Source organism: Perca flavescens, chromosome 9, assembly GCF_004354835.1.
Source record: "Perca flavescens isolate YP-PL-M2 chromosome 9, PFLA_1.0, whole genome shotgun sequence".
NCBI lineage: Eukaryota > Metazoa > Chordata > Actinopteri > Perciformes > Percidae > Perca > Perca flavescens.
The window spans coordinates 29,691,219-29,705,654 of record NC_041339.1 but is presented as its reverse complement, the minus strand read 5'-3'; the positions used below and the strand labels follow the sequence as shown (position 1 = coordinate 29,705,654).

The 14,436-nt window shown below is 40.0% G+C and overlaps 1 protein-coding gene across 1 annotated transcript in view; it reads right to left on the bottom strand.

Annotated features, from left to right (window-relative positions):
- Positions 1–14,436, bottom strand: part of LOC114560969 (contactin-associated protein-like 4) — an 85,244-nt gene that overhangs the window by 39,222 nt on the left and 31,586 nt on the right. Inside the window, exons 4-8 of the mRNA XM_028586602.1 lie at positions 12,580–12,727; positions 10,379–10,582; positions 3,323–3,498; positions 2,341–2,487; positions 1,037–1,304 (exon numbers count right to left, since the gene is read on the bottom strand). Of these exons, the coding sequence (XP_028442403.1) occupies positions 1,037–1,304; positions 2,341–2,487; positions 3,323–3,498; positions 10,379–10,582; positions 12,580–12,727 (943 nt within the window). The remainder of the gene's footprint in view (positions 1–1,036; positions 1,305–2,340; positions 2,488–3,322; positions 3,499–10,378; positions 10,583–12,579; positions 12,728–14,436) is intronic.

Genomic DNA, 14,436 nt, shown 5'->3' with positions numbered 1-14,436 from the left:
TCAACTTTTTTTTTTTTTTTACTCACTATTTGACTATATGAGCTATGATTTTATTTTGTTTGCTGTCTGGGTTTGGCTGCAAATCAGAGTCATGACTCCGTTTTTTTTGTTTATAAAGCGGTTTAGAGTTGTGATTTAATTATGGAATAAGTTTCAGTGTTATACTTAAATTACTGCCAGTAGCCTGGAGAAATATGACATTTCGAGACTTTAATGAGCCAGAAGCAACATTTTGATTATATCAAAACATCTTAAATCAAGGTCCATTTATTAGCTTTTATTGGAGCTTTTTACTTCCAACCACATCTCACAATCTTCCACTGCAGGCCGAGTTTGGCTTTCCACCATATATGACCACCTCTTATCATGTGACCGAAGTTCCGTACTTAGGTAACATGATGACAACTGAGCAAACTGTCCACTGAGGAAGACATGTGACATGAGGTTTAAGTAAAGTAAAGCTAGTAAGTGGACCTTGAGAAAACTGTTTACAGTAAAAGCCCAGAAACAACTTTCACACTAAAAGATTTAGATTTTGATTTTTTACTTCATTTTCACACGCCTCACAAGAATGAACAGTTTGTACAATGTAGAGCGCAAAATGAGGCGCATGCAAAACGGCTAACTAAGATGCTATGGAATACATCTGGTTCCAATGTTTTTTTGTGCTTAGAACAAATTTGGCGAGGCTCTTTTAAAATCCCAATTTAGAATTTGTTGTTGTTTCAGTTGGTTATACTGTAACCCAGAATAATAGAATAGGTACACATTAATGTCAATGTGATGAATTTAAAATGTTTCCAGATGATTTTTCCCTCAATACTGTATTTAATTACTTAAATAACACCATAAATTAGGAAGAATTACGCTGCACGTTGCCGGCCAGGCCGTTACGGGCCAGGCCGTTACTCTAATTTGCTGGCATTTTATGTTTATGTTTAAATCTGAGCTATGAGAACATGTTATGACATCTCTGTTACACAACGGAAAAACGCCGTAAACAGATTCAGACCTGCAAAATCACGGTTGGACCGACCTGCGCTGAGCTCCAACTGGGCCCTGCCAGCTTTAGTGATCTGCAGGCGGAGTCTGGCCTCACTCAGGTACAGCCAGACTGAACCCTCTTCCTGCGGGAGGTCAAAGGTCAAGAGAAGCCCCGCCTTGTTCCACGTGCGAAACTGCAGCGCCACTGAAACAAGCCCTGATGACCACGATGTCAGTCCCGGCAACTGCAGGAAGCTCTTGGAGTCGGTGAATGTCACAGCGACTGAAACTTGCTCAGCACAAGAAAAGGTCACATTGCCCTGAAAAAGAGAGGAAGGAAGGGGGAGAGAGAAAGACACAGAAAGAGACACAGAGAGAGAGAGAGAGCGAGAGACAGAGAGAGAGAGAGAGAGAGAGAAAGAAAGAAATGATTAGGAAAGAGATAATAAAAAATGAATATTCATTGGTTGCAGAGGCTGACTCGGTTTGACTCGATGTCACAGAGGTCTCATCAGCAGCTCTCTGAAAAAGGACATCTGTATTACCATATTGATATTAGCTGAGCAGCTAAAATAAGCTACAAAAAAGCCCCGGAAGCATCGGGGTCACACAGCGCTTGCACTGACTTTCACTTTTATTTGTCTAACACCTCCTTATCCCGCCATTGCATCGGGGAAATGATTCAATGGAGGAACTGTTTTCAGAAAAGTTCGATCCAATGTTCTGAAGCATGATTTTAATTTTCATTACAAATTACAAAAACTATATTACCTATGGAGGGAAATAAAGATACTCAGCACAATGGATATATAATATAGTTAGTATAATGTATTCAGGGGAATCTCCTATAACAAATGTAAACTGAAAATGTATTTAACATAAAATTCTTATTAAATAAACTTTTGTTGTGACTACTATACATCAGAAAGTGCCGGTTTCGCTCTTCTCCCTGCTCCCTGTCTCCTCATTTTCATTCTCCATATCCTTCCTGCTGCAATTTCTTCTACTTCTCTAAGTATCGACTTTTCTTCTCTGGGTTTTGCTTTTCTTTGTTTTGCAACTCCAAAAATGTGCAAGTGATGACACTGGTGATGACAATAATAATCGTGACAGTGTCCATTAGCATAATAATGACATGGATGCAGAAAAAGGGAGAGGAGAAAACAGTTGGGAGGAGGATCACAGAGTCTGAATCAAACTAAACTTGAGTTCAATTGTTTCTCATTATGGCAGCAATTGATTATAATGAGAAGCTACAGGACAAAAACAAGGCTTTACGAGGATCATGAGATGGTGAACACTGAATGGCAGATTTCCATAATGATAATCCAAAGATGCAGAAACACAATAGCTTACCACCACAGACACCTGGTGGTTCTTCTGTTTAGCCAGGTGTATCAGGTTGAGGTTGTTGTAGAGCAGGTTTTCCAGGCAGCCATGGAAGTTCTTGTTGGACAGAATGGGTTTCTGAAGTCCATGGCCCTGGACAGCTCCCAGACTTAGCTGCACAAGAAAACAACACACGTAAGTAACCACTGACTCCTTTAGGATTCAAAGGTTACTTAAGTTTTAGTCCAAATCCACGACGTTCCACTTCCGGGATTGGTCGCTGGATTTCATTCTTTTCGGCCGGATGTCCGTTACGTTCCGCTTTCTTTGTGTTGGAATTTTAAACTCCGGTCGATTTATGGTTAACAAGTTCCTTGTTGAGGCAATTTTGCAGCGGCACCGTGGCTGCGTCCGGCGCCAAGCGCTGCCCAAGACGATTGTGATTGGTTCAAAGAAATGCCAATAAACCAGAGCATGCTTTTCTCCCATCCCAGAATGCTGTGTGGACTAGCCAGACCTTTCTGTGGGTGAAGGTCTGGCAAAGCGAGACTTCTTAAGTTTTGACATGGATAAAAAAAACACCTATTCATATCCATATCCAATTTGTGTTCTTTTATTTAGTGCAATACCCCAATTTATTTTATAATAGGGCATGTGCATAATAGGACATACCCTCTCAAGTGGATGAATAAGTACATGTTTGTCTTGTTATATAAATACTGTCATGTATTGTATTGTCTGTTTTGTACTGAATGATTGACAAGTAATGACTGTGTTTGTATGTAGCTATTGTTAGCACCTTTGCACAAGACAAATTTCTTTTGGGACAATAAAGTGTATCTTATCTTCGATACATTCTCTTTACTCATAGACTCAGTTTGCTCCAGTATGCTCAGTATTGCAACCAACATGAACTCAAGCTGTCCATAGCTGCCATATTCCATAAAAAGACAAAACTGCAGTCCCACTTTAAACCATGCGTGTTTGTGTGCTGAAATGTTTCTCTCACCTGGTGAATGTCCCAGTGGCTGAGCTCAGCTGGTATGTGAACCTGATGAGTGTTTTTATCCACAGTGAGGTTGAGGTGAGTGCTGAGGCTCTCTAGCTTTACATGGTGCCAGTGCTGGTCATCCAGCAGACTCCCCATAGAAACAAGAAGCTGCCCGCCAGAGGTTGAACTCACACCTGCAAGAGAGTCGGGGATGTGAAAAATAATCAATTTTGTTGTTGTTGATGGTGGCTGAGCAATGACTCCAGCTAATGCAGGAATCCTCTTATGTGCATTTCCTCGAGTAACTTTTTTCCTGAGGTGTAGGCTACTACCTCAAAAAACACGTCAGGGTCAGCAAGGACAAATATGCTTGAAGAAATCCTTTTTAAAAATACTTTCTTTTCTGCTGGCAGTTGGAAACCCTGAAGGAAGGTTCATCTTTGATTTATCACAACAAAAAGTCGTGGAAACGTTGCCGCTTCAGTGGAATATTTTCATCTTTGCTTCAAACAGGTAGCGGGTCACTGGTGTCAGCCTCTCTAATTAGAGAGCGCTCATATCTGCATGCTGGCCGGGAGGAGGACCGAGCACGGTAAATGATGAGGCTGCAACATGACAGCAGGAAATAATTAAAGAAAGACCCAACACCAGCAGGTCCAAATTAGTGGATCCATCTCTGCATCCCCTAATGTGTTGTAAGAGAAAAGAGTTTCTGCTGACAGAAGGAGCGAAATACACAAAGTCATTAATTATGGAGGGCATTTTCTTCATAGATATATAGATACATAGAAGGATACATAGATAAAAAAAAAACCATGTTCCCAACCAGCGTCTGGATGGAGTCCTAGATGAAAAATGTTCTGATTATTTCTGTATTTTGTTTGTGCTTATCTTACTTGTTTGAAGCTGTGCTTACAGGGTTGATGTTGGCAGTACTGCAGTCTAGTTGTTGAGTGTCACACTTTCAACTAATTAAATTAATTAAAGGAAGACTTTTTTCCCAAACCTGGTTGTTGCTGATCTAATCATGATAATATGGTAGAATAATACTTACCTTAATATTTGAAACAGAGGGTATAGAGCTGCAACGCATTATCATGATATGATATTGTATAAAAAAGTTATGCACAACAATTAGTAAAATATCGATATCGACAGCGACCGCTGCTTAGCTTGGCATGGAGACTGAAAAGAGGGGGAAACAGCTAGTCTGGTTTTCTCAAAAGTTAAGAAATACACCTAATGACACCTCTAAAGCTTCTGTTCTATCTCATTTGTTCATTTCGCACACAAACAGAAATGTACAAACAACTATTTGTGGTTTTCGATGGAGCTGCTGTTCACCAAGAAACTGCACGTTACTTAAAAAAACAGACAAATTGTTGTTTTTTAGATTGCTGTACATAGATTTAAAAAAAAGGTGATACAATGTGTTCATTTGTGAGCTTTAGAAGTGTTGGTATGCTGTAAAACATTAATCAACTTTTATCTTTTATTTAAGGTAAATGTACTGCATACGTTATTGATCATAATTCAGCTAGTTTTACATTTTCACAACTCAAGAGCCCACTTTGAAATGACTCAAGTTTAGTTAACTCATATCTTTTTTTTTGGGCAGCCGGGAACCTTTTTGTTTTACAGTATGTATACTTGTGAACTTCAGATGGAGCCATGCTTCTGGTTTCCCCACCTGCTTCCAGTTTTTATGCTAAGCTAAGCTAATCGCCTCCTGGCTCCAGCTCCACACTTATACGCACACAGATACGAGAGTTGATAACATTTCCAAAAATGTCTAACTATTCCGTTAATGTCATTTGATAAGGTGACGTATTTGGTTCCAACTTGAATAAGTAGAAATAGAGAGGTGGCGATCGATACAAGAAGTCTGAGGGCAAACAATTATAGAAACACTTAACATTCATTCCTGAAACTCCCTCGCTATTTATTACTCTCTGTCAGTCTTAATTCCCGTCACACCTCCTCTCCTCGCCTGTGAGGAAGTTGTGAGGCTGAAGGTTCAGTCTGAGAGCACACAAACTGCCGTTGTCTTTATAGTCTAACTTGAAGGAGCGCAGCTGTGTTACATTGCAATAACTGCTGGATTTATCCGTTCCGAGTAGACTAATATTGGATATTCTTGTCTTTAAGCTAAGCAGTCTGCGCTCAACACTACTTTCCACTTTCCAGGAGTCTACCTTTCCAGACATCTCCCTGAGGCAATATCACCTTATCACATTCTGTCGGCTGTTCCATTATGGCTCTTTGCTCGAGCTCGAAATCTGTTTATGAAGGACGACAATGACAGGTCAATGACGGGAGACAGACTGTCATAATTGTTTCAGCATTTCAGCGTCATGTGGTGCTATTTGAAATACAGCTTGACTGTAAAAAAAAAACAATTCTTAGCTTTAGACACTCTTGGGAGTTGAGTGCATTACCATTAAACAAGGGGAAAAAAGACAACAGTACAGTGCTATTCATGGGGGAACTGATGTGTCAGGTCTCTCTCTGTCTCTTCAATTCACTTCATTGGGGCTTTATTGGTATGATGTTTTGATCAAAAAAACATGTAGCCAAAGCATTTTTTATAAACAGAACAAAGTGCATGACATCCATCTCTCTACCCTTATTTTCTGTCACCTCTCTACTATCCACTATAAAAAGTACACAAGCTTTCTGTCATTTTATCCTCCCACTGTCTTCATAATGACCATTAGTTTTATTATTAATTTGATTTTATGTCACTGTTTTTTTTTTTTTTATAACATGAAACATGCTACTGTGCATTTGTTTTTATTAAATTAGGGCATGCTACCATGATTTTTATGTTCTGATTTGAGAAATATGTATTTTGCTTTTTAATATTTGTGTTGTGTTGGACCCAGGGAAAAATAGTCCTCACTACGGTGATGACTAATGGGGATCCTTGATAAACAATAGACATCCCCTTGACTATGTACGTATGAGTGTAAGTTATCATCTTTTTTATTCTGAGATTCAAACTGTATTGATGCTGCACACAGAAGAAATCAGCACTCAGCAACTTATTATACAGCAGTGGAGTGTGTTACACTAAGAGTCCCTAAATCTTAGCAATTTCAGGCTCTTCCAAAAATAGAGAGGCTGCCTACAAACTCCTAGAGGCTTACTCACCGTAGAAAAAGTGGAATAGCGTAAGCAAGTGCAACAGTAATCACCATGATTCATTGTCTTCTATTTTCTTTGCCAACTGGCACACTTTGCCCAAAGAGAATCATCTCTTTTTAACAGGACTCTGGAGATGCCTCGGGGAAGATCTGATTGTAGCTTTTGTTGCTCTGTGCGATTAGTGGAACTATTTGTGATTATGCTTATGTTTTGTTACTGTAACATTTGAAATATGTATTCACACTTTAACACACACCCAGCAACCAAAATCCAACCACAGCATGTCCCTATACAGAGAAAACACAGGATTCCGCTTAGCATGCAGCTTGCCCTGCACGCCTCTCTGATGCCATCCTAATTTAGTCGGCAATACTTAACACCACTCATCCAGAACGCACTGGAGCAGGACACACCAGCCCTCAGTGTATTTACTGCTGTGTATTACAGCTTCCCTGACAGTTCAGAATTGAACTGAACTATGAGGCAGTGGGCTACATTAGAGCAAACTGACATTTTGATAAATGTAAAGCAGAGAGGAAATTAGATGGTTTTGAATAGGGGACATAAATCTTAATGAGCCAGCCAATTTATTCCAACTGCTTGGACAGCCCCAGGCAGATAGAGAGGGCCTAACTGTCTCACTGTTGAATTTATCTGTTTGTTAAACTGCATACATGCCTGTCTTTCTGTTTTCATTCATCATTAATTTATGCTAATGGAAGTTACACCATGTCCAACAAAAACACATCGGCTCCAGCCAAGCTCTTTATGTTTGTGTGTTTATAAGCTACACATATCCCTGATGCTCAATGTTAGCTATCATTAGCCATCTTTAGCTCTTCTGTCTCTTAGCCAGACATGCATCACTGTTAAAAAGAGGCCCGGGACCGACAGGAGCAGGTTGCCAAATGGGAGAGATAAAGTATGAAGAGCCCCAGAGAGTAGCTCAAGCTCTGGAGCTATGAATATAATGCATCTAAATCTTCAGGTTTTATCTTTGCTTCCCGAGTTTCAGCTTCTCTTCTCTTAAGCCAACAGCTGACTGTGGAGGAGCATGCTGAGACTCAGGGTGGATGCTCCAAGCTATTGATCTAAATTACACTGTCTGCAGTCGGCAAACTCCAGGGAGAGTGTTGAGTGGTGGGTAGGGGGGAGGGGGAGGGTGGTGAAAGAGAGAGGTAGAAAGACAAAGAGCATGCAATGGAAAAAGGCAAATAATCGCCTCTGAAAAAAATCGAGCAGGGCCAGAATTGGGGCGACGGATGAGAAAGGCTGTGATAAATAACAACAGAGAGAGAGGAAAATAGAAAAGGCAGAAAAAGAAAGGAAAAGGGGGCAGCCAGGCTGGGAGGCAGGGAGACAACAAGAGCCAGAGAGAGAAGCATGCAGTGACAACGCTGTGATTGAGTTTTTTTTTTCTTTTTCTTTTATTATTGGCTGTATCACTGGATTATCATAGCTCAATCTAATCTCAGCAACGGAAAAAAACAGCAGTGTTTATTTCCGTTCCCGGCTACCTGGAGTTCTTTGAGCAGTTTGTTGACTATCAGCACGGGTCTAGCAGGGAGATGTGACAGGAGTCACTCAGGGAGCTGATGTCAGACTGATGGCTTTTGCAGATAACGCCTCTCTTCTGGCAACAGAGAGACAATACCACCAGGGAATTTATACTCTTCCACCCCTTATCAACTTAAGGGAATAGACGTTTTTTGTTATTGTAGGGATGTAGATAGGGAGCGGAGGGGGCGGTTAAGACCAGAATGGAGGATGGAAGGAAACCAAAAGAGAAACATATATGAATACAGCAAATGTACATCCTCTGAATAAAGGATGCTTTCTTCAAACAACATTATAATACTACCATGCAACTGTAGATACCTATACATACTCAATTCCAACCTTGAAATGCCATTACCACTGTAACTTTTCCACTGCAGCAATTTCTTCCAACTACATTTGATGTTGAATTGTCTATGCGGACTAAGGTGCAACGATCATAACATCACTGGTTCAGGGGACCTTCGTTTCATATCATTCCCCATGTCTCTCTCATTTCATGCCATATCTAATGTCAGGTATGTAAAGAAAGTCATAAATGCCAGCCAAAATACAAATAAAAAAATAAAAAAAAGCATGAACTTAAGCTGCACCATAGCTTACTTTAAACAGAATGGAGGCTCAATTTCCAAATCAGAGTGCAGCGTGTGATTCAACAGGTGAAGTGCATATAGCCCTAATGTAAAAGCTAAAAGCCAAGGAACAATTCTCCCATGCTAATCACTGAAACAAAATGCATAAAATGTGACAGATTTTCCTTCCTTGTCACTGCACACACTTAAATTACCTCCCAGAGCCTCCACGGTGCTCCTTATGTGCAGTTAGAGGCCATGGATCATGCTATGCTGTGCTAGCCCACTGTGCTCCACAGAGTTCACCCATAGTGCATGTTGCTAACATCCATCATAGATTAAAAGAGAGAAAATATAAGAGCGGATGTCAAGCCGAGAGAGAAAGAGCAAGAAAGAGAGAGGCGCAGTTCATTGAGGGAAAGTGAGGAAAAGGTCTGGGAAAAACTAAAAGTAAACATGTTTTCCCCCAACAAATGATGCTGTCCTCTTCCACAGTCATTGACCTGTAACTGCACGCCTGCAATGGTGAACTGCACCAATTCCCCAAGTTTATTCAATCTGATTAGTTTTGTCTGAGATATTGCTTGCGACATATGGATAAACAAGTAAACACTGTACTGAGCTAATCAGCACAAGCAGAAAGAAGCATAATTCCCCTAAGTTTCCTCGAAATTGGATCAGTGGTATCTTAGAAACCACATCTGACAAGCACGCAAGCAATCCACCAGATGGACGGAGACAGACTTGAAGCTCCCTCCATTTCATTGTAGGCACAAAAATGTGCAAGATATTAAATTCTTTATATAGAGACGGGGTGGATGCTCTGGAGCCTGAGCGAGTGAATACAGTAATTACACTGTACGATTTAGGCGTTTAGCTGACATTTACTCAGAGCAATGAATGAACAGATAGATAAAGCTGCAGAGTTTGCCGGAAAAGTTGTCCAACTTCAAAAAAACTAAACTGAAATATCCAAAGTTTCAGCCAGCTTACACCAAAGGCTTTGTATGCTGTTGGTTTTTAAGATACAATATTTTTCAAGGAGATTGCAGTAAGTACGTATGTATATCAATCAATCAATCAATCAATTTGTCAAATGAAGTCATATAAAATAAAATTCCAGTGAAATGTAATCCTGTCAGATTTTTTACATTTATACATTAAAGACGGTAATAATAATAATAATAATAATAATAATAATAATAATGATGATGATAAATATATGTTTATGTATGTATGATGGCCAAAAAGAAGGAAGTCTTAGGCATTGTCCTTATTTAGGATCCTAGTAGCCTGACGGTAGAAGCTCCTCCCGAGCCTCTCAGTAGTGGCTTGGTGTATCCGGTACCTTCTACCCGACCTCAACAGGGAGAAAAAGCTGTTACTCGGGTGGTTTGGATTTTTAATGATTCTCTTGGCCTTTTTCTTGCAGCGCCTGGTGTAAATATCCTTTAGGCAGTGTAGGGCACCGCCTATGTTGTGGTTTGTTTTGGCTGAACATAAAAATGTCTAAATACTTTAATAATTCATATTATTATGTGTACTGAGTGTATATTGCATACTTATACTTACATTATAGTACATACATTATGGTTGCAGGAGTTGCACTACTTGATTTTTAGATTTATTTTGCAAAAGGTTTTGCACAATGCACATATATGTATATAAGTAAGTAATTTAGTATATATAAATATATACATATAACTTTTGCTAATGCAATCTCTTTAATTTGATTTGTTCCTTTATCTTTTTCTTGCCTCTTAGCCCATTTCTGTGCTGCTGTAAAATGTAGGGATACCTTGTTGGTGGTAGAGCAGCAGCCGTCCCTTCTCCAACACCAGAGTGAGGCTGTGATCTCTCTGTCCCTCTGCATGGAGCAGCGTCCCAGAATTCTTCAGGGTTTTAAACTTCAGAGAGACGACCTCCATTGCCGTCCAGCTCGGCCTCACACTCCGCCTGTAGACCAGGCTGCTGCTGCCGTCGAAGTTGGCCACGTCAGAAGCTACGAAATTAAAATAAGGAGGTGGAAGAGCTTCATTATACAAACAACAGAGACACTTCTTCAATAACAGTAATAATTGAGATTTCACCACAATATTACATTTTAAATTTCATAGCTGGAGCTTTCACCTCTTAACACACAGTTTTCCCCTTTTTCCCATTAAAGCTCAATTGCGTAATTTTTTTTATAGTAATGAATGTCCGTTACATTAAAGCCATTGCCAAAAGAGTTAATACACAGCTAATTAAGACTATCAGCTCCACAAAACTATCTCTGTATTTCTTAGTATGGCTATGTTCAGAAAATTGTGTTGTCCACCGACTTTCGTGCACTATCTGAAAGTATCACATCTATTATGTGTCCCAACTGTTCATTGAAGCATGTTACTGTGTGTTTGCAGTCAAATATTCAAACACAAATTTTGGGGAAAACTCAGCCTTGATATTTCGGTATCTTTGGAATCTCTACGAGAATTTAAAATAAAGTTCTGTGAGTTTGAACAATGTTTGGCTGAAAGGTATGACATTGTATTGACCAAGATGTGGGGTTTTAGAGGTTACTGTGAAAAACGTCAAGCCCTGTTGTACCTTGAAGACAAGCACACCTATAGAATATGAATTTGTCCACTTCTTATCAAAGAAATATTATTGCAAACAACACAACAGGAACAATCTTGACATTCAATTTAGGATGTTTTTTGGTTGCAGTGACCTCAAATGCTGGAATCGCTTGTATTTCACTGCCGAGGAATTTGTCATGTATTGTTTCAAGTCTCACTGAACACCATATGAGACAATGTGGTCACTGTAAACCTCACAAACAACAGCCCATATTTTTGAGTGCATGGCTGTATATTTATTGTTTGAAGGTATTGATTGTATGTATGGCCTAGTTTCTGCTTCTGTATGGCCTAGAGCAGCAAAAGAGACCAGTGAGATTAATTAAATGTTACTCTTGTGAAAGCAGAATGTGTGTGAATCTGGTAGATAAAAATAAATGTGTTACCAGTATCAGTGTTTCCTCAGAGCTCCAATTAAAAACCGATGTCATGTTTAAAGTGTAAAAAGTGCCCCCCTGCAGCATTGTGTCATCTAATTTGACTAAAGAATCATGCACACTGACAGCCAATTGCAGCTTATTCAGACTGTCATCTGGTCAAATTCAATTTTGTTACATTTTACTTGATAAAGATTTGCGGTCGGATTCTTTGGTTTCTTTACAGTCAAAGGTTTTTGGTCCTAAGCATCTCCAGATAAGATTATATTTCCAACAATCCTTCAGCAAAGACTGTGTTTGCTGTTCTTTTCTGTACCCACAATCAGTTTCTGATAACTACAGCCAATACACATTCTCATAATAAGATGTGACAAGTCAAAACTGTTAACTATGAATAAAAGAACTTGAGCCTGTTTGAACCATAAAGCAATCATTCCTTTGTGCCATAAACCAATCAACTAATTGTCCTGCCAAAACCAATCCATAACTAAAGGGGACTTATTGTGAAAAACTCAATTTTTCAGTGCTTGTGCACATACATTTGGGTATCTTGAGTGCCTACCAACCCACAAACTGGAATTCATCAAGCCATTCAGATTTGGCTACCCTTTCTATGTCACATGTAGGCTCATTAGAATATACCGCCCCAAATCTGAGTAGCTCCACCCACGGTTTAAGAACTACCTTTGGAAAGGAGCACCATATTTTTCTCGCAAGCCAATCAGAGCAGACTGGGCTTTTCGGCAGGAGACGCGCTAAAACGGAGCGTTTCAGACAAAGGGTGAATACGGGTATATTCAGACAGTATGAGAAAAAGATTATTTTTTTTTAACTAAAGCAAGTAAACATGTTCTAGTAGATCTAGGAAAATCCTAGTAAATCAAATAAACCCAAGTAGTAAAATAAAAACCAGATACATAACTTCAGATTTATTAGTTCATTATTTTAAAGGATTACCAAGAGCTTCAACTAAAGAAGTAAAATACAGAGATCAAACTTACTATATCGACATCCATATGTCTCCAGTCTGAGTCCAATCCTCCCAGTGGGGTTCCAGTCCAGAGGAATCAGGCGGAGGAAGCGAGCTATCACTGGCTGCTCAAGTTTGTACTGGACCACAGTGTCTGCATTACTGTTACCAGGAAAAGCCTGAAACAACAGAACAACATGTTAGTTTGCCTGATTTTTACATTCAACCATCCATGTTTTACTGGTTGATGCAGCAGGGGTGATCTGAGGGTAAACCATTTGTAGTAATTAGTTACTCGAGTACCTTCGTAGACAGGAACAGAGGATCTTTTTTTGTACTTTGACGTTCATAATCAAGCTGCTAATTAAGGGAATGTACTCTCTTTTGAAGTCCTAGAGGTTTAAAGCTACAAAAACTCCAATATGTAGATACGTTTGTGATGATTCTTTAAAAGAAAAATTCATTAGTTCTTGTGTAGAAAAACCCTCCCCAACCTTTCTGCATTTTCAAGTTGCATTAAGTCTCCATACCAAGCATCTCTTAAAATTCCCCAATCAGCTGCCTGTAGAAATCCAATGGGATTCTCTACTTGACAGGCGAACAGCACACCCAGAGCGACACATGCACTAACATTGGTAAAGGGAAAAGAAACAAGCTGCATTTGTGGTTATGTGTGCATGTGCTCTGCCAGTGTCTGACCTCCCTATACTTCACAGTGAGTGTCCGCTGAGTTTGTCCTGATGTGGCTACGTGAGTGAAATTGGCTTCCCTGGCGCTGCATAATTGTGATCTCAGCGCCGTCTTCAGTGCTTTGAAGGGCTGAGCTGGCTGGGCAGCGGTGCGCTAAACCCAACAAACGGCTCCATTTCCTGCTGAGGAGGCTGAGGAGAGCAGCATCTCATATACTTGCCCAAGCATGCTTTGAAATACGAGTAGCCTCTGACAAGACCTCAGTCAAAGAAAGAGAGAAGTGTAGAGCATGAGACCAAGAGGAGGAGGAGGAGGAGGAGGAGGGAGGGCAGGAAAAAGATTCCAAGAACAGGTGCAGAAGAAGTACTCGGGTTCTTTACTTAAGTGAAAGCAGCATTACCGCACCGTAAAGTACTCCAATACAAGTATAAGTCCTGCATCAAAAATGTTCCTCAAGTAAAAGTACATTCAGTCAGACAACTCATGTTTGAAATGTATAGTATAACAGCAGAACATTGTGTTTGGTGGCCAGACTCCGACCTCAAGTTGGGTTTACATGAGATATTGGGGAGTGATGATAAAGTAGCTTTCCCTTGGCCGGAGCCTGCAGGTGGATGCTGGGGTGGTGTTGGGGCTGAAAGTAGGTATGTGGGCAAATTAAACCAATGTTTTGCATGTAAAATCTCCATCTCAAAAGTAACTACTGACTGGCAAATAAATTAATACAAATTTGCCTTGTAGTGGATTAATATAAAGTAGCAGCAATTTGGTATTACTTAGTACAAATACCTTGAAATTGCACTTAAGTACAGTACTTAAGTAAATGTACTCATTTCTTTTCCACCCCAGGAGAGCAAAGGGGGACAGACTGAGCATCAAAAGTCAGGGAGAAGCTGCAACTGAAACAGCTGTTTTTGCAGTCAAATCTCCTCCTTAACCGACACACTAAGCTGGCCTGACTAATACATGGAGCTTTAAAAACACTCCGGGAGCTGATCTGGGTTTATCACCTTTCATGCTGAGTGTCAAACTAACAGGTTTTTAAGCTGCAAGAAGTCATACCCTGTTCTCTCTCTTTTTAGTGATGACTCCCAGGCTTCAGAGTTTTTATCCTTCACTGTGAGAGAATCCTATCCTGTCAAATCGGAATCCAAAGCTGTTCTCAGGGCTGCTACTGTAACAAGAAGGGTGTACTGTC